The following is a 26,348-nucleotide window of genomic DNA, read 5'->3' as shown; positions in this document are numbered from 1 at the left end:
TGAATGAAGTAATTGTTGGTTGAGTTAGACAATTATTTACACGGCGATGTGTCATGCTAATTGTTTAGCCCAGCATAAATTGGTTCACGGCACATTTTTTGGCTCATCAATTATAACCGACTTTCCCACAAGTATGTGGCACGTACTGTAGCTACATGTAGCACTATTGAATCACAAGCCTTCATGGTTAGAACAGTTGTTTTGTCATTCATCAAGTATTGGTATCAAACCTCTGAGTTCTTGGGAGGCGTCCTGCTTCCTAGGTCCACACAGTACTAACCAGGCACACAAAAGAGGAGCTACGTTACTCATTGGTAGGAGAAGAAACAATCATCCCAGCTTAATGTCTCGATCGGCTATATATATATTTTCCCCTTCTCGATTTATGTATAGTAACAAATCGTACACGCATACTTTGCAAAATGCATACAGGTTGGTAGGTCTGGTGTGTGAGTGAGAGAGAGAGAGAGAGAGAGAGAGAGAGAGAGAGAGAGAGAGAGAGAGAGAGAGAGAGAGAGAGAGAGAGAGAGAGAGAGAGAGAGAGAGAGAATGAGAGAGTTAGCAAGTGGTGGTCAGCTAAAGACAAGGATGCGGCAATAATGCAGACAGCTTTATAGTTAATCAAACACAAACACGCACACACACCACGGTAGCTGTCCACCGTGGTCATCAGGCATAGTGTATATCAGCACAATAAGTACCCACTAATAGCGGGTACTTATTGTATTGATATATCACATGCCCAAGCCATCGGAGGAGGCAAACAGCTAATAGGGCTGAACAATATATCCAATCCATACTGCAATATAAAAGTACACAGTATGTCTCAAAGAATGCCATATAGGCATTTCTTATTAATTGTTTAAATACACTTAGAGCTGCAATAAGCAATTCATGACTAGAATGCAGCAAATAGCCTTGTAAACAAACTCACAAGCTCCGCAGCTGTACTGTGTTTCATCACCAGGTTCCCATTGTCGGAGACCCCAGAGGAGAAATCAGAGGAGAAACCAGAGGAGAAACCCCATAGGAGAAACCAGAGGAGAAACCAGATGAGAAATCAGAGGAGACCCCAGAGGAGAAACCAGAGGAGAAACCAGATGAGAAACCAGAGGAGAAACCAGATGAGAAACCCCAGAGGAGAAATCAGAGGAGAAACCAGATGAGAAACCAGAGGAGAAACCAGAGGAGAAACCAAATGAGAAACCAGAGGAGAAACCAGATGAGAAACCAGAGGAGAAACCAGATGAGAAACCAGAGGAGAAACCAGAGGAGAAACCAGAGGAGAAACCAGATGAGAAACCAGAGGAGAAACCAGAGGAGAAACCAGATGAGAAACCAGAGGAGAAACCAGAGGAGAAACCAGAGGAGAAACCAGAGGAGAAACCAGATGAGAAACCCCAGAGGAGAAACCAGAGGAGAAACCAGAGGAGAAACCAGAGGAGAAACCAGAGGAGAAACCAGAGGAGAAAGCAGAGGAGAAACCAGAGGAGAAACCAGAGGAGAAACCAGAGGAGAAACCCCAGAGGAGAAACCAGAGGAGAAACCAGAGGAGAAACCCCAGAGGAGAAACCAGATGAGAAACCAGAGGAGAAACCAGAGGAGAAACCCCAGAGGAGAAACCAGATGAGAAACCAGAGGAGAAACCAGAGGAGAAACCAGAGGAGAAACCAGAGGAGAAACCAGAGGAGAAACCAGAGGAGAAACCAGAGGAGAAACCAGAGGAGAAACCCCAGAGGAGAAACCAGAGGAGAAACCAGAGGAGAAACCAGAGGAGAAACCAGAGGAGAAACCAGAGGAGAAACCAGAGGAGAAAGCAGAGGAGAAACCAGAGGAGAAACCAGAGGAGAAACCAGAGGAGAAACCAGAGGAGAAACCCCAGAGGAGAAACCAGAGGAGAAACCAGAGGAGAAACCAGAGGAGAAACCAGAGGAGAAACCAGATGAGAAACCAGAGGAGGAACCAGAGGAGAAACCAGAGGAGAAACCAGAGGAGAAACCAGATGAGAAACCAGAGGAGAAACCAGAGGAGAAACCCCAGAGGAGAAACCAGATGAGAAACCAGAGGAGAAACCAGAGGAGAAACCAGAGGAGAAACCAGAGGAGAAACCAGAGGAGAAACCAGAGGAGAAACCCCAGAGGAGAAACCAGAGGAGAAACCAGAGGAGAAACCAGAGGAGAAACCAGAGGAGAAACCCCAGAGGAGAAACCAGAGGAGAAACCAGAGGAGAAACCAGAGGAGAAACCAGAGGAGAAACCAGAGGAGAAAGCAGAGGAGAAACCAGAGGAGAAACCAGAGGAGAAACCAGAGGAGAAACCAGAGGAGAAACCCCAGAGGAGAAACCAGAGGAGAAACCAGAGGAGAAACCAGAGGAGAAACCAGAGGAGAAACCAGATGAGAAACCAGAGGAGGAACCAGAGGAGAAACCAGAGGAGAAACCAGAGGAGAAACCAGAGGAGAAACCAGAGGAGAAACCAGATGAGAAACCAGAGGAGAAACCAGAGGAGAAACCAGAGGAGAAACCAGAGGAGAAACCAGAGGAGAAACCAGAGGAGAAACCAGAGGAGAAACCCACAAAGCAGCAGCAGAAGCTCTGTTCTGTATCGTTAGTGGCTTAGCTTGGCATCGCTACCGCTACTGCACTATCTCGCGTACGTGCACGCGTACTGAATAAACCACAAATGTACCTCTAATACCAGTATTAGTCTGACCACACCCCTCATCAGCTTACCTTCATAAGCAGGTGTGTGGTCACCTGCTCTCCTCCTTCTCGCTTTCACCACAAGGAAGAGGTGCCTCGGTAGATCCCCACACTTGACACCATGATGGAAGAAATTGGATTAGGAACAGCTTGGGAAACAAGGATACGTTGACATCATATCTTTATTTTCTCTCTCACTATTTTCGAGAAAATACGGCGATATTGTCTTCGTACTGGAGTGTCTAGAAGATGATGATCATTCTACAAACCCTCCACCGGTTTTCGTATTGGGAGCACGCCGCTGCATGCTTCTCAACTGCAGTTCCTTGCTGTGTTTGTTGGGGTGAAACCTGTCAGGCCACAGCTGAACTGTCGGACATGCCGCTGTTGTGAGGAGCGGTGCGTTCCAGGTTGGGTGAGTAGTGTTTGCTGGCGGGCTCCACTTGTCTGTTAGTGCTATGGGGGCTACTTGACAAAGTTTATGGAAACCGGCCCCAGGCTAGGGTCCTTTGTTTAGCCGTCTAGGCGACAGAAGGCCTTGGTCTGGCGACCATTATAGTTTTAACTAGTGGGCCGCGACCATTGACACTGGTGATCCCTGTGTGTTCTGGACGAGTGGATTCTCTCTGTCACCGTGTTAAGACCCCATCTTTCATATCCAAATGAGAGTATTCCTTCACGAGGGGATATGTGCATGTAATGTGCGATAGCGGCAGATTCATGTTCAAAGTCAGCTATACAGGCCAGTTGGTACTGTGCTGATTCCGCCGGACGTGTTAATGTCACCGTTGTGAAGCGGTGTTGACGTCTTGTTTTCTCTTTTCTCTTAAAAAGTGAGGAGGGTTCAGAACGGCGGCCTGTCTGGGTGAGTGTTATGTCATTGTTTACATGTTCATAGCTTACGGTTAGCCGGTCGGTGGCCTGGCGCGGGGTAGCTTGGCTTCTCGCGCGCCGCCGGGAGCTCGCTCCTGATCGCGTGCGTCGTAGATCGGCGTCTCGCGAGCGGAAGCAATAGCACCCGAACGGTTGGAGCAGCCGTTAGCTTGATGCTATTCTGTTGAACGTGCTTTGATTTTTAACATGTTTTACACTCTTGACCACGACGTCATCCTTGACAGGGGATGTTCGTCGACCCTGCCTGAGCCTAGACGGGGATTGCGTCAACAAAGAGGACTGTAGCGACTGGTGGAGCGGCGACGCTGCCCGGATCGAACAACACGGGACGGCTGTGTTCTACGGTGGCTTGTGACTGCACTTCGCTGATCTGCGTTCCGGGCAGGTACGGGGTTGGCCAGACCTCATAACACGTCTTCTGGTTTTACCTTGCTAAATGTATTGTGAATAACGGTGTTTTTTCCCAAAACGTGTGTTGTTGCAATGCATTTGAGATACGTTGCGGGTTGTGTGTGAGCTGTTTTTGTCACTGGCAGTTAGCTTCTCCGTGCAGGTCGTGATGTATTGATCTGGTTGTTGTGTGAGAAACATCATGGTGTTTATGTGTACCGTGTACTCACTACTAAGGCAACTAACCTATGAAGCTATGCTTGGTGACGAGTGAGTAAAAGAATGTTCTTTCTCAGACTGTAATGACAATGAACAGTGAGTTCACACATTAACAGGTTTTCCTGTTTTAACTGGCCGTATTGAGGGTAAAATAGGAGGATTGTGTTTCCCCCCCCGGTTCCCTGGGGACTTTATCACCTCCTATCAGACATGTTGTGCATTAATTGTGTCTTTTGTGTGGTAGGGATACGATGTAACTCTCAGCTTGATTGCTGAGGTTGTGCTAAATCTGCTGGAGAAACTTATTTCCTAAAGGGAAATTGGTTTGGTTGCTGTCATGTGTGCTTAGCAAGGCCTGTGGTCGATACTAATCAAGAATGATGTATTCTCTCATTGTGAAAAAAAACGGCGTTCCTCTGTTGAGTGTTTTTGCCATTTTTTGTAGGTGATGATGGGTTGTGTGTGTCATGTGACCTACAACTGGGTTGTACTGGCCACAGAAGCACATGTGTATGTTGGACCGGGGTTCTTAGAGCCCTCTCTATTCTGTGTTTTTCCTTAGTAAAAATCAGATAGCAGGTTAGCTTGTGCGCTGTGTGGAGCTGTGAAACGCTTCATAGAGCTGACTATGACTGTGTCATATTCTCTTTTTGTCGTTACGTCGTATCATGGGTGTGGGGTCGTAAAGGGGTGAACTGGTAACCTTTCCTCTCCCCATTGTTCTGTCGGTCAGGGGTACACCCCCTGTCCTTCAAGGTTCCCGTCACGTGGCGGTTCGGCACGTTACGGGGGGGGGGGGGGGGGGGGGGGGGAGGGAGTTCCTGGTCCCACGGCCTGGTATATTGGGCGTGTGCACCGCAGGAATTCCCCCGCCATAGAGTACGTCACCGTGCGCGTCTCTGTTGGTAGGACTTCCGTGTGCTGTTCAGGTCCATGTGATGGATCTGTTTTCAGGGGGGGTGGTCAGGGCTCCTCCTCACCAAGCGCCTACTCAGGCCTTCTGTGAGTTCGGACTCCTTCTTCCATGTGAGGAAGCCTCCATCAGAGTACAGAGCCTTCCTCCTCAGATTGTCAAAGTGAGTGGACCCTCTAGAAGGGTCCTTTTCTATTGTATGAATATTCGATTCAATTCGTTTATTGAGTGTGTATGGGTTCGGTGCCTCTTCCCCGGAGGCCCTAAAACCAGTTTTTTACATGGCTCAAGGTGCAATATATTCTTTTCAATCTGTACAGCTCGCGTGGGAAGTCTCTCTGGGGATCCCCGTCTCTTTCCTATGGGAGGGTGGTGGGATGTAAAAATGTGAACATTTTTTACCCCGGCTGTGTAGACTGGGATACATACTGTTGATGCTTCCTTCTTTCTATTCCAGAAGTGTTGGAGTTAGGGAGTGTCACACCCCTCTTGTCGTTCCCCTGGGCGCCTTGGGGATTCAATGACAGGTCTAAATAGCCTGTTCATTGATGGGGGTGTGTCCCGACGCACGTATAGTGCTAGCTCGCTGTAAACAGGCGATTGACTGGCACGCCTTAGTTGCTTGTGGTTGAAACAGCGTTTTTATAAAGCAACTGAGATGGGGGTTTTTCCTCTTCCGGCGACCACATCCCATGACCTGGGTGGGTTGTCGACGGATTCTCGTTCATGTCTGGGGGATGATGACGGGATGGATCTGAACATATGTAGTGGGGTCTCACGCCCTTGGGGTGGGCCACCAGGCGCGGTTCGTCCCGACGTCTGGGTGGCGCCTTCTTTTCATGTTAAGATCAACACGCATATCTGCCCTTCTCCTGGAGTAGGCATGTCGGCGTGGTTAGGGCACGGGACTGGTTCTGGTCACGCTGGTCCAGATCAGTTGAACCCGTTGTCCGCCGGGGATGCAGATCTGCTGTTCTGGTACCCTGAGGGACTTGGGCTTTTTTCAGGGGGAAAAATGCCAGGTCGGTCTGGGTGTCACAGGGTTAAGCGCTATGGAGACCCTGGTTGGGTATGTTTTTACTCAGCACTGTCGTCATGGCTTACAGCCATGCCATTCTGTACTCGCTCGATCTCGTCGGATCTCGGCCGCTACACAGGTTGGTCCTGGTTAGTACTTGGTTGGGAGACCGCCGGGGAATACCAGGTACGGTGTGCTTAGGGGCTGGTTCTCCATTATTTTTCGCTCCTCTCTCACGCATGGCGAAGAGGGGCCTGTGGGGGTGGTTTTTTGACCTCCTCTGGTGACCCTGTGCTTCCCGTACCGCCAGGCCCGGTCCGAAGTGATGTTTGCGACCCGTAGGCCTGGGTTAACCCTTTTTGGAAACTGAAACACTTGTACTGCGGTATAGCCGGTGTATACCCGCAGGTGTGTTTTGGAGTTTTTTCTTGAGGGGTTATAGGAACAACCACCGCATTGGGTAACACCGAGGTGGTTGATTCCCTGGTGTGTTGGAGCAGTGTCAACTCCCGGGTTCACCGTTTGAGGGTGCCCCTGCACGTTCATGACGTCTGCCAATCGTGTCAGCCTTCTCTGCCTCGACCCCTCTGGGTGGGGGTTGTTAAATGGAGGCTTGGTCATGCAACACCGCCAGCTTACGCTCCTTCCGCCGGGGCGGCTGTGTTCAGCTGTCCCCTCTGGCGCCTGTCTCGTCCGCAGTCTCCAGGCTAGGGTTAACAGCCTGTTGCCTGGTTTTTCCCCGGTGCGCTGCCTGCTTCCGTTGGTTAACCTTTTTTGTGTGCTTACGGCCATGCTGACTGCCTATTCTGCAGGGTCAGTGTGCCAGGCGGTGTACTATTGGGGGGACGGGGCCCGCTCGGCTTACGGCCATACCGACCTGAACACGCCCGGTCTCGTCCGATCTCGGAAGCTGGGCAGGTTCTGGCCTGGTTGGTTCCGCCTGGGAATACCAGGTGCAGTAACTGAGGGGCCTTTGTCCGAATACGCTGGCGATGTGGGGGGCGGGGCACTACGTGCCCACCTGGTGGGGTCTTGATGCTGGCATCATGGACTTCTCCGGGCCCCCATTCCAGGGAGTCCAGTCCTTTTGGTGGGTCTGGGTCTTCCTTCGTGCTCCGCTGCTACGGCCTTGCCACGGGGTTGGGTTTGCCCTTGACCCCGTGATTCTGGGGGCAGTAACGAGGTTGTTCCTCCGTTCGTTCCCGGGTGGCATGCGGGTTGTGCGTGTGTGTAGTCGTGGGGTCAAGCCACGGTCTGCTCACCCTGTGCGTTGAGTTGCTTGAGTGCCTCTTCGCACGGTCGGGTCCGTCGCCCTCCCGTGACGTCCCTAATAGGGGGGCTACCCTCCATTAGGGGGGGTCGGGGGGGCTCGGCCCTCCCTGTTCTGATGGTTTTGGGGGGCTGTCAGCGGGGTGTATTTGTCAGCCAAGTGGCTCCGCTTGGCCTCCCTTGTGCAGTAGCGATGCCAAGCTAAGCCACTAACGATACAGAACGTTAGGTTATGACTATAACCAAGTTCTGTTAGTTAGGGGCGATGCTTGGCATCGGACGCCGCTGCAGCCCTTGTCCTCACCTTGTGGTGAAAGCTTGGGAAGGAGGAGAGCAGGTGACCACACACCTGCTTATGAAGGTAAGCTGATGAGGGGTGTGGTCAGACTAATACTGGTATTAGAGGTACATTTGTGGTTTATTCAGTACGCGTGCACGTACGCGAGATAGTGCAGTAGCGGTAGCGATGCCAAGCATCGCCCCTAACTAACAGAACTTGGTTATAGTCATAACCTAACGTTATGAACAGGAAATGAGTCATCAGTAGAGCGAGAACAATGCTGAGGTGAGTAAAGTGTGAGACATCACTCCTATGGAAGGTCAGGAGTGAGCACATGAACCCCTGGCAACCAAGAACCATAGGAGTCCGTTTTACCAATGTTTTCAAACATAATTATCTAAAGTTTGCAAGGAGGAGTTTTGCTTACATTCATAATTAGAGATGGTGGAGATTGAGTCTATTCACTTAATTGCACTTCAAATTAATAGGAGTAACTTTACAACTGCTAATACATGGACTGTCAGAACATTTCAAATAATAATAATAATAATAATATAATAATAATAATAATAATAATAATAATAATAATAATAATAATAATAATAATAATAATAATAATAATAATAATAATAATAATAATAATAAAGAAATGAAAGAAATTCACTTATATGGTTCTTCAGTGCAAGGAATCATTATTATCAAAATGTTTGTGGGTTGAATTGAAGGCCAGCATAATGATAAATGTAGGAGACAGTGTTGAAGGCAACCTGCATGAATTCAGGGATGTGGGCCAAAAGAACACAGTCATCAAACCACATTGTGCCATGTTAACCCTTTCACTACCGCACTACAGATGGTTAACAGATAAAATCAAATCAGATCAAATTTATTTTGTAAGGCCCGACAACACACGTTAATGTCCCCATGGGCCGGACGTGTCTTCTTTAAACAAGTCAAGAAGAAACATCACAATAAGTCAAGCACCCGGCAGAGGCTAATGCGCGCCCCGAGGGGGATACCCTCCGCGCCTTCTCCAACCCTTGCCTCTTCTGCCAAGGAGAACAGCATGCCATGGAGCAATGCACCAAGCTGAAGAAGGCTCTTCACAAGGATTTCTCAAGAGTAAAGGCCTATGTTTCAGCTGCCTGCAACGGGGTCACCTAAGCAAGGACTGCCCCGCGAAGAGTCGCTGCAGACTGCAGAGTCTGCCAGCTCACCCATCCTACGGTTCTACATATTAATAACCAAGCGGCCTACGAGGAAGACGACCATTTTTAGATGGACCCAGCACCAATGTCTGTCTTCTCCAAGAGGCGGCATGAGGCGGTGGTAAAGACCGTCCTCCTTCGGTGTGCCACGTACTAGTGACCTCTGGCACCAGGTATTGGTAATCGTTTCTAGAATGGCCGGCTATAACGAACACTCAACTGACCCGGTTACTTGTTTTGTAATTGCGTAGACCCACGGCCTTATGAGTGTTTTGGTTATTATTATTATTATTTCGAATGTTTAATATTGATTGGATTTAGATAAAGTCATTGAACCGTCGTATTTGTCATGATAGAGCCTCCTGGCACCTAGAACCTTCTAGAACGTTGGGGGCGATGTCATGGTAGAATATGCTAGAGCGTAAAACATTCCGGACTTACCGTATGACATCATGATAGAAGATTCTGGAACATTCGTGAAGGCTCCAAATTATGTCATAAACCGAACATTCTAGATCCTTTGGTTGCCTATAATTATAAATCGAGCACGCCGGGAAGCATGTGGCCAGAAATGTAGGGCGGTGGGAGGTGGCGGGGGGGGCCCCTGATCTCCCCACCGGGGCTCTCTGTCGCTTCTTGTTGTTTCTCATGCCTGGTGGAGGGTGTGTTCTGGGTGGTGTTTGTTCAGCGTTTGTTGGGCATGTGTTTGCATTTTGTAGATGTTTTGCTGTTCATTGGTTTTTGCTTTGTTCTGGTTGGGTGCTGTTTTGGAGCGGTCGACTGTGGGTGAAGGCCGCACTTGTTGGCTGTCGGGTGTTTTTTGTTCCGTGTTTAGGTCTGCTTCGGAGCCTGAGGGGGTGATTTTTTGGTGGGTGTTGACAATATTGTATGACAAGAGCAGAGAAGAAGGAGACAGACAAGAGGAGCAGAGAAGGAGACAGAGACGATAGTAATGTGTTTTGAAGATGAGAAGAAGAAGAAGAGTGTAAACAATCAGAAGTTGATTTACCAGAGACCATACTATGGAAACCATACTACTAGCGTAGTATAAGAACTGAGGAGGGCAGTAATACGCCACGATGCGTCTACACTGCTGGAAATTCAAAAGAAGAAGAAGAAGAAGAAGAAGAAGAAGAAGAAGAAGAAGAAGAAGAAGAAGAAGAAGAAGAAGAAGAAGAAGAAGAAGAAGAAGAAGAAGAAGAAGAAGAAGAAGAAGAAGAAGAAGAAGAAGAAGAAGAACAACAACAAAGAGTCTTTTGAATCTTCGACCAGACTGGAGAGGACCGAACAGAGGACTGAAGCCAGGAGCCAACCAGCGGATTTGCGGTTCCCACATTGGGTGCTGAACTGCTGTAGCGGCGGTGGTGAAGCTTCCCCGCACGTCGCCATTTCTGGAGGTCCTTTCGTCTTTGTGAGCCCTAGTTTGGCTCCGGTTTCCCTCTGTGAGGTTGCCAAAGAGCGGGTGTAGGGCTTCCTGGGCTTCTAGGTTGACAAATTCGACAAGGTCGCTGAACTTGGCGCTGCGCCTCTCTTTCCTCCGAAGCGCCTGCTGGACATTGCTTATCCACCGCTTTCTCTGCTCTAACGGAAGCTTGGCTGTGATGGCCCGCATATTTGATATGCTGTCAAGCTCCTGTACGTGCTCCACGTCGGTCATAGCGTGGAGGCATCCAGTGAGATAGAGGCCAAAGGAGCGGAGCGCCCCTCCGTCCTCGGGCTTGATCATAGGCCAGTCCAGCGCCTTGTCTATATACGCCATGGATATGATGTACCCATTTCCGAAGTGATCTTGCAAGAGCCGCCTTGCCTCGGGGTAGCCTTGCTCCGAGTCCATTGAAATACAACTTCGTATCAGCTCTCTTGGCTCCCCAGCCGTGTACTGCTCCAAGAAGTACAGCCGGTCCCTGCTGCTATTTGTCTGGTCCTCCACTCCGTGTTCAAAAAACACCATGAAGTCAAAATAATTTAAAAAAATGTAATAAAATAAAAACAGCTAAATGGAACCACACCATGATAAAGGGTTAAAATCAGGTAGAAAGTAAACCAGGAGAAACCGGACTGTTTGCAGGTTAGCTAACTAGTTACTCATCCACGCCATCCAGACACACAGACACTACGGTGGTAGGGCGGGCCATACTTTTTTTTTTTTGGAAAATCAATCGAGTGGGGTGTCTAAAATACGTGTTTTTTTGTGGGGAATTCAAATATGGGATTATTTTTCTAATCGGATAACTCCTACCTACATTGTTTTGGATTTCAAAATGGCCGATTTGACAATTTTTCACCCCTTGGCCATACATGGATGCCAACATGAATCTGAAGGAAATCATAACATGCAAGGTGTCTAAATGATGTGTTTCTTAATGGGGAATTCAAATATGAGTTCATTTTTGGGATAGGATAACTCTAACCTACATAATTTTGGATTTCAAAATGGCTGATTTTACCATTTTTCACCCCTTGGCCATACATGGATGCCAACATGAATCTGAAGGAAATCCTAACATGCAAGGTGTCTAAATGATGTGTTTCTTAATGGGGAATTCAAATATGAGGTCATTTTTGGGATAGGATAACTCTAACCTGCATAATTTTGGATTTCAAAATGGCCGATTTTACCATTTTTCACCCCTTGGCCATACATGGATGCCAACATGAAGCTGAAGGAAATCCTAACATGCAAGGTGTCTAAATGATGTGTTTCTTAATGGGGAATTCAAATATGATTTCATTTTTGGGATAGGATAACTCTAAACTGCATAATTTTGGATTTCAAAATGGCTGATTTTACCATTTAAGTGATGTCATAATAGAACCGGCTAGAACAGGCTAGAACATTAGCTCTGCCACAACATTCTGGAACGTTCGTGATGATGTCATAGCTGAACATTCTAGAACCGCTCACGTCCCTATATAAGTGGAAGAAGAAGCAAGAAGTAGAAGAAGAGGAAGAATCTGCTACAGTCCATAATTTCCTCTCGTATTGCATGCAGCCAATAAGGTACGTTTGGGGTCGTAAATGTTGCTATGTGTAGGCCCATAGATGTAAATTACCTTGTTGTATATTATTTGTGTTAGAATAATTTATGTGGTGCATCGCTAGCTTGAACTAGCTACTAGCTAGCTAGCTAGAACTAGCTAGCTAGCTAGGAGCTACATGTGAAGGAAAATAAGGACTTGTGAAGAGAATATAATATATCTTCTTTTTTTATTTTAGGTTGAAAATGTCTCACGTCAGAACAAGGACACAATCCTTTTCTCATTTAAATAATCTTGTTGGCACTGGGCGAGAGCTGTTGGTGTCTGACCTGCCAACTGTGAGGGATATCCTGAGGTATGGCATCTACTTGAGGGAGCAAAGTGAAGATGACAGGAGGAACTATCCAATGGACCAGCTAATGAGTGACATCTACTCCGGTCTGATTTGTCAGTGGAAGAAAGCTAATGCTCTTTTCAAGTCACCTGTTGTCAATAAAAAGGTGACCATCATGACCAAGCTCAAGGAGATGTGGAACCAGGCAGTGAGCTTTTATCTTGGGAGAAGCAAACTTGAGAGTTTAATTGTCAAGTTGGACAAGTTATTTGATATTTTAACTTGCAAGTGCCAGATTACTAGTTGTGAGGAGGCAGGTTGTGAGGGTTGTGTGATGCAAGCCCACATTAACTGTTGCTGCAGCAAAGACAAAAAGATTCCTGTGAAAGATATTGCCTACATCAAGGGACAGAGGGAAAAGGTTGGAAGTAAAGGACCACACCAAATGGCTGGAGCTGATCTGCCTGAGCACAAGGGACAGGTGAAAACATTGGAAAGGGAGGGGATGGAAAAGAAGGCAGAGAAAAGGAGAAGGGGCAAAGAAGAAAGCTTTGCAGCAGACAAGGTTGCCAGGAAGGATGTTGAGAGCTTCCTTACAGTCCCTGAAGTTGAGCTCATTCCTGAAACTGACCCTGCAGCTTCAGCAAAGCTACGGAAAAATTATGATGAGATTCCAAACATCGCCCTTGCTAGTGTAAGGTATGGCATAGGTCTAAGGCCAACTGCAGCTATAGCAACTGCAGCTCTGATTGATGCAGGACTCATCTTAGAAGATGACACAAGTAAAGTGATTGATAAGAACAAGGTTAAGAGAGCACAAGAAAAGTTGATGCAAGAGCTGGGGGAAGAGTTTGAGGAGAAGTGCAGGGAGGAGGGGGGGATCTCCTGTATCCTCTTTGATGGGCGGATTGACATGACCAATGTGATGATGGAAGCTGAGGGCAGTGACCAATCTTTTCCTGCAAAGATCAAGGAAGAACACTATAGTGTTGCTAGTGAGCCTGGCAGCAACTATCTGTTCCACTTTACACCAGAGAAAGCAACTAAAGAGGAGTCCCATGCAGAGAAGATTGCTAAGGTCCTGTTTGACTGGCTGAAAGAGAGAGGTTCTGATAAGACCTTGTGGGCCATTGGAGGAGACTCGACCAATGTCAACACTGGAGGCAGGTGTAATGCGGAAGCTGGAGCTGCACCTGGGGAGAAAGCTCGTCTGGTTGGTGTGCAACCTGCACACTGGTGAACTTCCACTGCGCCGTCTCATTGTTGAAGTTGATGGGGCTACTCTGTCAGACAACAAATTGTCTGGGCCAATAGGACAGCTCCTTGATTCTGTTACAGACTTGGAGATCAATCCTAACTTCACCAGGATCTTTCTTGGCCCTCCGCTGATCAAGCTGCCTGAGAAGATCATTCAAGATCTCTCAACTGATCAACACTATGGCTATAAGCTGGTCTGTGCAATCAGGGATGGAGTGCTTTCTGCAAGGCTGGCTCTGCTGGAGATTGGACCGGTAAACCACAGCCGCTGGCTCACCACAGCAAACAGACTCCTCAGGCTCTGGGTGTCAAAGCATCAACTTAAAAGAAAGAACCTGAATAATCTACAATGCATTGTGGAATTCATCATTGGAGTGTATTATCCATGTTGGTTCAACATGAAGGTCAAGCACTCCTGGATCGAAGGGCCTAGGCACATCCTGTTTCAGCTGGACTGCCTCAAGTCTCAGAGGAAGGAGGTGCTGGATGTTGTGATGCCAACTGTGAAGATCTGCTTGGTATGCCCACAGTGAAGCCATCCTCCAAACACTGCTGTGCTCTGAGGATCAAAAAGAGAGAATTGAGGGGGTGGAGAGAATCCTGGCCATCAGGGGAGAGGGGGATCCAGACACTCAGCTGGGAGACTCCTGTGTCAGGATCAGAAGAACACCTCACATCAATAGTGACGCTTCCAGCATTGGTGGCTTAATCAGCTGGTCAGAAGATGTGTCAGAGCCACCTCTCACCTGCTCCCTAAGCACCTCCGAGGTGAAGAACTTCATCAACACCCCCATGGAGGTTCTCGACTGGCCTTGCCACACACAAAGCATCGAGAGGGTTGTTAAAATGGTGACTGAGGCCTCTGCTAAGTACTTTTCACAAGAAAAAAAGGATGGAGGGATCAGGGCTCAGGAGACCAGCAGGAGGCTGATGTCCAAGAATGAATCCAAGCAGGACTTGTGCAACCTGATCAAATTTAAGAAGATAGATGATTGATGGAGCCCCATGGATTTTCTCAATAGGCTACATTGAGACGTTTGTTAAAATGGTTACAGAGGTTTCTGCTGAGTAGTTCTGGAAAGAGCTCACCTATTTATGGCTGACGTTGACTTTAAGTTTGTGTTTGTAGGTTGGTGGCTAAAGCAGTACAGTAGGAGATCTTGCCATCCAAGAATGAGTCCAATCAAGATATTGGAACCTGGCAAAGTTCAAGAAGTCAGGAAATCGAGATTTAGCACTTAGGTGTTTGTGTGCATTACAAATACAATTTATTATTGTTAGTATTATTATTATTGATCTTTGGAGTTGTATCCAGTTATATACAGTTCACTTGTTAATAAATTTGATGGCTTTGTCATTATAAATGATTTCCCATATATTTTTTATCTTTGCAATTTTGTAATACAATACCAATGGGTTCAAATGGTAAAATCAGCCATTTTGAAATCCAAGATTATGCAGGTTATATTTATCCTATCCCAAAAATGACCTCATATTTGAATTCCCCATTAAGAAACACATCATTTAGACATATTGCATGTTAGGAATTCCTTCAGATTCATGTTATCATCCATGTATGGCCAAGGGGTGAAAAATGGTAAAATCGGCCATTTTGAAATCCAAAATGATGTAGGTTAGAGTTATCCTATCCCAAAAATGAACTCATATTTGAATTCCCCATTAAGAAACACATCATTTAGACACCTTGCATGTTAGGATTTCCTTCAGATTCATGTTGGCATCCATGTATGGCCAAGGGGTGAAAAATGGTCAAATCGGCCATTTTGAAATCCAAAACAATGTAGGTAGGAGTTATCCGATTAGAAAAATAATCCCATATTTGAATTCCCCACAAAAAAACACGTATTTTAGACACCCCACTCGATTGATTTTCCAAAAAAAAAAAAGTATGGCCCGCCCTACTACGGTGGCCACCAGGGGACAAAGGTTAGAATAGCAAAGACCAGAGACTGTAACGTGACAACGCTAAATATTAATAACACAAATAGTTGGCACCCAGGATTAACTTTGGTTCATGCTTATAGCATTCAATAAACTCATATTTAAGACCTTCCCAAACATAATTTAAGACCTTTTAAGGACCCGTGTCCTGAGGGGACCCCAATGATCTGCTCAGTGTGAAGTTGTGTGTGGGCTTGAAGATGCCAAAATGTTAAGAGGTTGCCTTCCAAGTGGCAGTGTGGGTGGATTCTAGCTGAGGAATTAAGTGAGCTGTGTGACAGATGTGTGACAGATGTGTGACAGATGGGTGACAGCAGAGAGGAGGAGGCTGAACAGCACTGGTGCCAGCATACAGCCATGCATGGCTCCTAACTTGACACTGAAGGGCTCTCACTGCGACAGCAGCCTGCAACGTGGACTGTTGTGTGTATTCTATTCTAGAGCAGTCGTATGGTAATCAAGAGGTTCCCGGTTCAATTCCCGCTCCTCCTGGGCAGAAAGACAAGCAAGACACTTAACCCCTAACTGCTCCCGATGAGCAGGTTGGCACCTTGCATGGTTGCCTCCACCGTCGGTGTGTGAATGTGTGAGTGAATGGGTCAAATGTGAGGAACAAATTGTAAAGCGCTTTGGGTAAAAATGCTATATAAACGCATAATTTTACCATTTACATACACTCAAACGGACAGACCCTTCCAGAGACATAAATAAATGTATCCCAGTCCCTCCGCTCTGCAGTAAACATAAAATAAATTTTCTAGTATCCCTTCCCACTTTATCCAATCAGAAGAGAGAACCCTAGATGTTTTTACTTATTTCAAGTCAAAACTTGCCAAGTCAAATTTGTTTACTGCACTGGCAGATTATTTTACTTGTTTCAATAAAGTGGAAACATGATACCAGAAAATGTATTTTCTGTTTACTGCAGAGTGGGGGGACTGGGAGATCCATGTTACTGACCAGACACTCTGTATCAGTGATGGCTGTCGGAGTGTAGAGCGATTATTCGGACATGTAGACCACTTATTTTAACAAAAAAACACCACTTACATCACCTTTAAAAACCACCTTAAAACCATGTGATTTCTCCCACAACTTCCCCTAAATCTAAAGTCTTGGTTAATGAACAAACAGAAATTAATTATAGCTATTTACTACGTGTAAAAGTATCCTCGTTTGGGAGCTGCGATTTGATTATGTTGAATGGCATTTGATTGGATGTGGCAATGAGTTTGATTGGAAATGGTTGGAATGGCAATGGCTATGTCTGAGTGCCACATGCAATCACTGTTCCTGGCAGCAGTGGCTTTACATCACAGGAGGCATTCAGAAAACAATCAGTCAAAGAGCTGTGGCAGCATGGCAGAGATTACAGGGGGGGATACTGCACATGATGATGATGACGACGACGACGACGACGACGATGATGATGTTGATGATGATGATGATGATGATGATGATGATGATGATGGTGATGATGATGATGATGATGATTTCTACATTCAAATCTTTTCATTCACCAGATCAGTGGTCAACTGATCGAAAATGCCCATATATTGATAATTGTTTAGGGTAATTGATGTTTTGTTTTTTTAATAGTTAACCTCTTAAGCCATATTTTCAGAAGATTCGCCTAAAAGTACATACCCAAGTAGATGGAATATTGCTCAACTTCTACAAGGCCCATTTGCATGTTCTTGGTATCTAGGGACATCTATGGACATCGGGGAATGTATTTCCAGTGTCAGAACCATTGTGTCTGTTACTATGCTTGAGTAAATTGTAATGAACCAAAGGAGAATATAAATTATCTAAGCAAGTGAATAAAGGGCAGATGATTTACAGGGTAGATACAGTACTGAATTCTGCCATCCGGACACATGCAATTTGAATTATGAATATAGAATATCAGGCCTATAAATGGCCTTATTATGGCCAAGGCATACATCTATGGATCGGGCCAAATCAAGTCAAATATGGATTTAGTACCACCAGGCACCCGTTACAGGGCAGTAAAGACCGTGAATTAAATCGACTGTAAGTACAGTTACTTTTGTATAATGTCCATAGCTCCGTCATTCTTTACGGCAGTGGTTCTCAAACTGTGGTACGCGTACCACTAGTGGTACTTGGTGGTACTGCTGGTGGTACTTGAAAACATTTCCAAAAAAGTAAAAAATAAATTAAAAATTTTTTTTGCAGTCATGCCACTGAACTTAGAAGCAGGCCAGGCCAGTGTTTCTGGTTGCGGCGGCGTGATAGTTAGATAATCTAAGTGGGGAACAACCAGGAGATCACTGTGACAGAGAGTAATGCAGTCTAAACAGTCATAAATCTTTAATTCAACTTCAGCCCTGATCATAACCATTTATTTTTAGATTTCTTGTAATGTCAGATAAAAAATGAAATACTCCCACTTTTCTGAAAAGAGTTGGTGTTAAATCTGACATTACAAAAAATCCATCAAAATATGTGTTGCTGCTAATCATTGACACATGCCTAGCCTGTAATAATCCCCCCCAGAAAAATGTACTTTGCATTTGATATATTGAAAATATTTTACTTTTTGTGTGTTTTTTTTAACAATAATTTGTGATGCCATCACACAAACTGGCATTTAAAGGGTAAACATTCAAAAATGTATTGAATATGTGTGAGGTTTTGTCCATTGCTCACCTACTCGCTCTGTTCCTTTAAGCCTACTCGCTCTGTTCCTTTAAGCCTACTCGCTCTGTTCCTTTAGTTTCTGTTTATCAATTGCATTCTCCTCACCTCACTAGCCCCCACCCTCGCGTTCGTTTGCTCTCAGCAGCCACACCCTTGGACTACCTGTCATTATGTGTTTGATTGGTCTGGTGCCGAACACACACTTTAGTTCAAGTATCAATTACCTTCACGCACCTGATGTTTATTCTAATTAGTTCCCCTGTGGGCTTTAAGTACCTCGCTCTTCCCCTCTGTCCCTTGTCGGGTCGTGCCGTATCATTCCGTATCATATTCTCTATCACCAAGACTCCTTCGGGAGGTCCTCTGTCTGTTTATGCTGTTTTCATCTCCGGCGTGAGATGCGCTCCAGCCTTCGCCTCCTGTCGCCGTTGCCTGAGGGAGACACTGGACTGCGCTCTCTAAACTTCCACGGGAGGTATCCCAGTGATCCACTTCAGACCTCCGCGCAGCAGACGTCCTGACGCGCATCCAGACCTCCGCGCAGCAGACGCCCAGACGCGCATCCAGACCTCCGCGCAGCAGACGCGCTCTTCACTCCAGACGCGCATCGCTTCCTAATACTCTACGGGAGGATGCGTCTCTCCGAGCCGGCGCGCTCTTCCGCGCAGACGCGCTCTTCACTCCTGACGCGCATTCAGACGCACTCCAGATGCGTCCTCCGTACCGGCGCGTACTCCAAGCAGACGCGCACCCCTCAGACCTCCGCGCCAGATGCACCCTTCGTACCGGCGCATACTCCAAGCAGTCGCGCACCACTCAGACCTCCGCTTGGACAACCCGTTTCCCCGTGGCGACGCGCTCGCCCCGTTTTGATCCTACTCTCTTTACGCACAGCGCCTGGGTGAGTTTTTATGACTGTCTTTTATCCTATTCGTTTTTCGTGTGTTTAAAGACACTGAAGAGATCCAGCTTTTTGTCAGACTGTCACTCACCCAGCGTCAGCTTTTTGGACTGTTCATTGGGATAATATTTGGCCTTAACATCGCTCACTGTGTGTATACACACCGAAGATATTATCACTTGGATTTGTATTTGGGACTTCGCTCACAGTGTTTATTTGCACCGAAGATTCTATCACGTGGATTGTGTTTGGGACGTTACTCACAGTGTGTATATACACCGAAGATTCTGTCACTTGGATTACTCTGTTTTTGGGACAAGTCACCTCTCCTGTCTCCTGCTCTGTTCCCCATTGTACTCTGAGCTAACCCACTCCCTCTCTCCCTCTCGGTCCCGTTTACCCACCTCGGAGATCTGCCGAGAGAAGTCTGCAGAGCGGCTCTGATGTACCCACCTGCTTCCCCAGACTAACCATCCCGGGAGAAGCTGCAGAGCAGCAACATTCATTAATGCTTGTATCCCAGGCGTTGTCTGTTTTCTCTGTCCCAGTATGCAGCTCCAGCCCTCGCCCTGTTCCAAGGCCTTACCCTGTTTTTCTCTAGTCCTCCTAGTCCTCCCTGTCTAGTCCTTCCAGTCCTCCCTCTCCCCAGCCCGCCTCCGCGGGCCTCTGTCCCTGTTTCCCCACTCAAGTCCTCCTAGTCCTCCCTGTCCTGTCCTCCTAGTCCTCCCTGTTTCCTGCCTTGTCCCTTGCCCCGGCCCTGTTCCGTTAGCCTTCCCTTAGCCTTCCCCTTAGCCAGCTCGTCTCTTAAAGGCACTGTGCCTTTTCCCTTTCTTGTTATCCAGTAATTTTGTTCTCCCTTAAAGGGACAGTGCCGTTTCTGTGTGTTTTCAATAAATGCCCAGTTCTTGGCTTACTCTCATACCTGTCTTGTGTTGTGCGATTGGGGTCGGTTACAAACCATAACAATATGTGTTTTCTTCTTTTTTACAATAATTTGTGATGCCCATCACAAACACTGGGATTTAAAGGGTAAAAATAAAAAAATGCCTGCACCAGAATGCAGGAAATTAAGTTTTTGTAACAAAATAATTGTGTGTGTGTGTGTGTGTGTGTGTGTGTGTGTGTGTGTGTGTGTGTGTGTGTGTGTGTGTGTGTGTGTGTGTGTGTGTGTGTGTGTGTGTGTGAGAGAGAGAGAATGACAGACAATTGCTTGCTGTGAGAGAGAGAGAGAGAGAGAGAAAGAGAGAGAGAGAGAGTGAGAGAGAGAGAGAGAGAGAGATAGAGAGAGAGAGAATTAAGTACATTTGCTGAAATACAGTTGTTCTTAATTTTCTCACTTGCTATGTGAGAATGTTAGTTATTATGTTATCAATGCCCCTTGTATTGGATGAGTTGTGTGGAAGTGTAGTTCTAGTGCTATCTCTTTGTACATTGTGGCTGTGTCTGACAAAAGTTAACAATAAATAATGGTATCAGGAATACATTTGCCTCCTGCGTGAACTGTGCATAGCTGAATAGACTGTATTTTAACGCCGGTCATATGGTGGTACTTGGAGAGCCAGCTACGTTCTCAGGTGGTACTTGGTGTAAAAAGTTTGAGAACCACTGCTTTACGGGATTGCGACACCGTTTTTTTCTAGACGTTCAAATGTAAAGAAACAATATACATTGTACAGCATTCCCTGTTGCTTAGTTTCAGGATATCCATTTTCTGATTATGTGTATAATAAATCAAATTGAAGGAAATTGATGATTTGCATTTGGTTTATAACCTATATAGATATGAGTTTTAAGAGGATAATATCATCATCATTTTCATCATGTATGTGTGTCTCCAGCCAAAACTGTGCAGACAGAGGGCCGTTATCAGCTGGGTGGAACAGAGAGCAATAAACGTATGTAAATGTAATAAACAACAGGTTCCAAGAAAGGTAACATGTCTGACGGTGTGATTACGGATTGCATTAAAGGGGAATGACCACGATGTACAGCCAGTACGAGAAGACGTCGGAGAAATAAAACAACGCAGAAACTACCCGAGCCAACAGATAAAGAGGTGATAAGTGGCTGATTGTGGTTTGCCAGAATCCAACAAAATGCCCCTTTAACTTTTGCTACACAGCAAAAGTTGACAGGTAAACATGAATGTTCACTGTATTATGAGGTTGTAAAAGGTTGCTGCATTCGGAAACGTTGTATTATGAAATAAGACGGGTGAGTGTGAGTCACTCAACTCTCTTGTTTTTGCATTGATTGATTCATTCATTTCCTGATAATGTATGACGGTGACCCCTCCTCATCCCGACTAAACTGTGTTGTTGTGTCTGTGTTCGCATGTGACTTTAGAATTATTGTAAACACAACATAGTACTGTGGTATTCTGATATATATATCACATTCTGATATATATTTGCTGTGTAAAATAAATTAAAAAATTTAAAACGGAAATTGAAAAATAAAAATAAATAAACATTCGAACCCATTAACACTATGATCGCCGGGGACGAGTTAAGACGTCATTCCTAGCCATGCTCATTCTGCCGAAGACGCCGTAACTCGTCTTTGATGTCAATATTTAAAAAATCTGTGATCGAAATCATATTTCCCCTCCGGAGCCCTGAGACACACTGCAAAGCTCCACTCAACTCTCTAGCGGTTCAAGAGCGCCATCTGGTGGCCGATCGGCAGATCGCCAACCGGAAATGAGCCTTTGAACCGGAAGTGCTCATCCATATGTGGTCCAGGCACTCGCTATCGTTAGAGAGACTCCGTCTTGACACAGTGAACATCGATCGGTGCAAATAACTCGAAAAAACAACATGATTTGGACGTATATACTATTATACAACCTGGAAATGGATCGGGCATTTCTCCATCCCATAATAGAAAAATTCTGTTCCACGCTCAACTGCCAGCGGCGCGAGGAAGCCACGGTAAGATTCAGCGTTATATTCTAACGTGTTCCATATAAACTGCTATGATGAACATATGACCCACTCTGGATGAATCATCTAACGCTGCCCACGGAATTATAAACGATCCCCCGCCCATCCGGTCATCATCAGATGACACATAGTAACTTCTAGAACCACGTCCTGTTGACATTTTTTATCTTGCGCCGATTGCTATCAAACTGTATTTCATCATCAATATAATGCATTTGGAGCTATAAATCAAGTTCTGGAGAAAGCTGCAGAAAACGATAAAAACATACTTATTCTTTAGACCATATTTTACTATGAATATGTGAATGAAAACGTTTAACGTTGCTACACCCTGAACAATACATATAGGACATTGAATGGGCCATAATAATGGCAATTTAGCAATAGAATTTAAAAAGTTATAGCCCTGCAAAGAAGGGGAACTTCTCCATAGACAAATAGAGCTGGCGAGGGATGGTAAATTATGAATTTAACCCATGGCGATCAAAGTGTTAATTAAGATTAGAATGCCAACATAACGAACAAAGGTCCAAACGTTTCAACCCTAGTGTGTGTGTGTGTGTGTGTGTGTACAATATATATGTGTGTGTGTGTTTGTGTGTGTGTGTGTGTGTGTGTGTGTGTGTGTGTGTGTGTGTGTGTGTGTGTGTGTGTGTGCAATATATGTGTGTGTGTGTGTGTGTCTGTGTGTGTGTGTGTGTCTGTGTGTGTGTGTGTGTACCAACATAGTACTATGGTATTCTGATATATATCACATTCTAATATATATTTGCTGTGTAAAAAAAAATTAAAATTAATAAATATTTGAACCCATTAATTAAGATTAAGAATGCCAACATAACGAACAAAGGTCCAAACGTTTGAACCATAGTGTGTGTGTGTGTGTGTGTGTGTGTGTACAAGATATATATATGTGTGTGTGTGTGTGTGTGTGTGTGTGTGTGTGTGTGTGTGTGTGTGTGTGTGTGTGTGTGTGTGTGTGTGTGTGTGTGTGTGTGTGTGTGTGTGTGTGTGTGTGTGTGTGTGTGTGTGTGTGTGTGTGTGTGTGTGTGTGCGCGCCCCCACCTCCTGCAGAGTCCTCCGGAGTCGCAGCAGCAGGGTCTTGACAGCGGTGCAGTCCTGCTGCATCAGCCTCAGGGGCAGGGCCTCCAGGCCTGGTGGGAGGGGCTCGTCATCTCTGGCCAAGCCCAGCGACACGCCCCCCAGTGCCACGCCCCCCAGTGCCACGCCACCCAGCCCCGAGCTCCAGTCAGCAGGCAACAGGCTGGTCGGATGACTGGGCTCCCTGGAGGAGAGAGGGAGGAGGTGGAGAGAGAGACAGATATATAGAAAGAGAGAGAGAGAGAGAGAGAGAGAGAGAGAGAGAGAGAGAGAGAGAGAGAGAGAGAGAGAGAGAGAGAGAGAGAGAGAGAGAGAGAGAGAGAGAGAGAGAGAGAGAGAGAGAGAGAGAGAGAGAGAGATAAAGAGAAAGAGAGAGAGAGACAGAGAGAGAGATTTTAGATTTTATAAAAAAACTTAATTTACACACTAATACCACAAGGGATGTAACAATACAATCAAATAAATACTTCACATCACATCAAAACAAAAAAACACATGCAATTGTTAACTGCAAACCCTAACCACATAACCAAAAAAACTAGGCACATTCACATGAAAACATCGCAGAATGTTAACTCCTCATCCACCACCGAGCAAATAACATCCTTATAACACCACTGTTCCACAAAAAGTATCGACATTTTTTCATCTCTTTGTAGAACCTAAACTCTATCCAGACCCTTGTTGACAGAATCCGGCTATAGGCGACAATAATGTGGTCAAGAGGCATGGTTTCTATCTTGAGCCTTAACTGGCGTGGTTTATTTATTCACATGGCAGAGCAGCAGTTCTACAGTTCTCCTCTCACTGAGAGGCTGGGGGGAAGAGAAATAATGGGAGGAGACATCTCTATTTATACTCGCCAACTGGTGATGTTCCTGAGTGGCTCCGCCTAGAGCGCCCTCTAGTGGAAACAGTTATATATGCAGTTAGACAGTTACTAGTGGAAACAGTTATATATGCAGTTAGACAGTTACTAACAATCCTACACAGAACCTCTGACTTCAACACTCCCACTTAGGGTTTGTATTAGCATACTGGATAACTTCTTTGAAAAACATTTGCAAAGGAAATAATATAATCCAAAACATCAACAGGGTGTGACAGTCAATATTTACACATTAAACATGACCCTTGCAAATCCCTTCAATTTTAATTTGGAACAGGTTTCCTCATAGTGTCTGCTACCCTGTCGTCCGTTGGACAGTAAACCAGTGTCATCCTTTCTTCTCTGATGACATATCTGATGGTATGATATTTTCTATATTGACATGTTTACATCTATGTATGCAATCACAATGGTTTCCTGGTTGCCCTCATAAACAACAGCCTTCATATATACCCAGTGTCCATCATTTTTAAATGATGTTGACAAAATGCCCCTCATCTTCAAGAACCACCTTATTTGGTATAGAGGATATATTCCAATTACCTATTACATATTAAGCAATATACTCGTAATCTTATCTCCACCACTTCTAGCGGTTGTTCTGGATAAATACACTCCCGTATGATCATAGCTAGAACCATATATTCGGCAAGTTGATAGTGCCTTGTCTGCATCACTGTGGGCTTTAAGCCCTAGACCCTCGCTGCTCTTTCTGAAACACAGTTGTTTCTCTGCTGTACATTTAGGATAACAAAAGACATGTTTGGCTGTAATCCAAATGCTCCTCTGTGGGGTCAGCAAAATACTGTGACAGTCTACTCACTACAAACCATCGGTCAGGGCGGGTACACACTGTTAAATAAATGAGGCTACCCACAGCTTATCTGTACATTTTCACATCTGTCAGTTTCTAAGCATCCTCCTGATAGTCTAGTTTTTGATCACATGGTGTTTCCCTTGATCTACATTGTTACATGTCTAAACGTTCCAGGGTCTCTCCCACATAGTTACATCATTGAGAACATGGTAAGTCATCCACCTCTGTAGTTAAACATGGGATTAAACATAGGATCCATTTCAGTATTTAGACATGGACACATCTGTACTTTAACATGGAATTAAACATAGGATCCATTTCAGTATTTAGACATGGATTCTACTCCTCCCGTATTTAAACTTAGAATATCATCCTCCTGCATCTAGGCAGTGTAGCTACCCTCCTTCAGTATTTAAACATGGGATACCCTCCTTCAGCATTTAAGCAATTTTCTACTAACCATACTTTGTATTTGTCGTGGCCTTCAATACCCTCCTGGATTGAATACACCCATTTCCCTCCCACTGTCTGTCTGCCCTCTGGTAACTTGGTTGAATACACCCATTTCCCTCCCACTGTCTGTATGCCCTCTTCGGGGGACAATGTGACCTCTTTAAAGGTCAGGGTTACCCCACTGACTATCCTGTAGTAGTAATCAACGGGGGTAGGTGTACTGTCCTCGTCGTCACTCCCTTTTCGGGCATAGTCTGTCAGATACTTTGGGGGTTTGTGTTCCCTTGAGGGATACTTCCCACTGCTTGGGGCACTTGACGTCACCCTCGGGTGCTCCTCGTCATCGTCCTCTGGGGGTTGCTGACTGTCTGCCTGCACGACCATACTATGTACACTGGGCTGATGTGTCTCTGTTTCTACACCCCTTACTCTGGAGTCCAGCTCTGGCTCCTCTGTCTGTGTCTCGCTCTCACATGTTGCCTTTGTGACAAACTTGACTAGCATGTGTTTCTGCACTCTCCCGTTACCGGGATGATAAACTAGGAAAGCGGGGCTTCCCTTGTCGTGTCCTACGAAAAATCCTTTTACACCTCTGGACTCGGGCTTTCCCCTGTCCTGCGGGTACGCATAACACACTGATCCAAATCGGTGCATTCTGGCTAGATTACACTTCTATCATGTCAGCGCTGTATACAGGATGGTGCCCGAGTGCTTATTAAAGCACCCGTTTCTGGTGTAAGCGGCTTCTTGCACCACATAATGCCATAGGCTCTTAGGTAAGTTACTATCTACTAGCTTACACCTAGCCATTTCGAAAAGGGTGCGCCATTCCCTCTCTGCCACCCGGTTCTGGTGTGGGGGATATGGACGGGACGTCTCGTGTCTTATCTTGTACCTTCTCAACAGTGATTGGAACTCTCTGTTTGTGAACTCGGTTTCATTGTCGGACCTCAAGCATCCTACGTTACCATAAGGGGCTACGTCTGCCAGGAATTTCTCCGTGGCCTGGAGTGTGTCACTCTTTGCTTTGAGAAAGTAAACAAACACTGCCCCTGTGCACACATCTGTAAAAGACTGTACATATCTAAAGCCTCCTATGGACTCGTTGCTTACTGGGCCGGCTAGGTCCGTGTCAACTAATGAAAGTGGTA

The 26,348-nt window shown here is 45.8% G+C and overlaps 1 protein-coding gene across 1 annotated transcript in view; it reads right to left on the bottom strand.

Moving 5' to 3' along the window:
* Window positions 1-26,348, bottom strand: part of ccser1 (coiled-coil serine-rich protein 1) — a gene marked incomplete at both ends in the record, with an annotated part of 379,715 nt that overhangs the window by 100,763 nt on the left and 252,604 nt on the right. The window contains one exon of the mRNA XM_084323183.1: window positions 23,003-23,222. Coding sequence (XP_084179309.1) covers window positions 23,003-23,222 — 220 coding nt within the window. The remainder of the gene's footprint in view (window positions 1-23,002; window positions 23,223-26,348) is intronic.

Source organism: Notolepis coatsorum, assembly GCF_963971535.1.
Source record: "Notolepis coatsorum genome assembly, chromosome: 10".
In the NCBI taxonomy this organism is placed as follows: domain Eukaryota; kingdom Metazoa; phylum Chordata; class Actinopteri; order Aulopiformes; family Paralepididae; genus Notolepis; species Notolepis coatsorum.
Note: the sequence above shows the minus strand (reverse complement) of the source record. Positions and strands in the feature narration are given on the sequence as shown.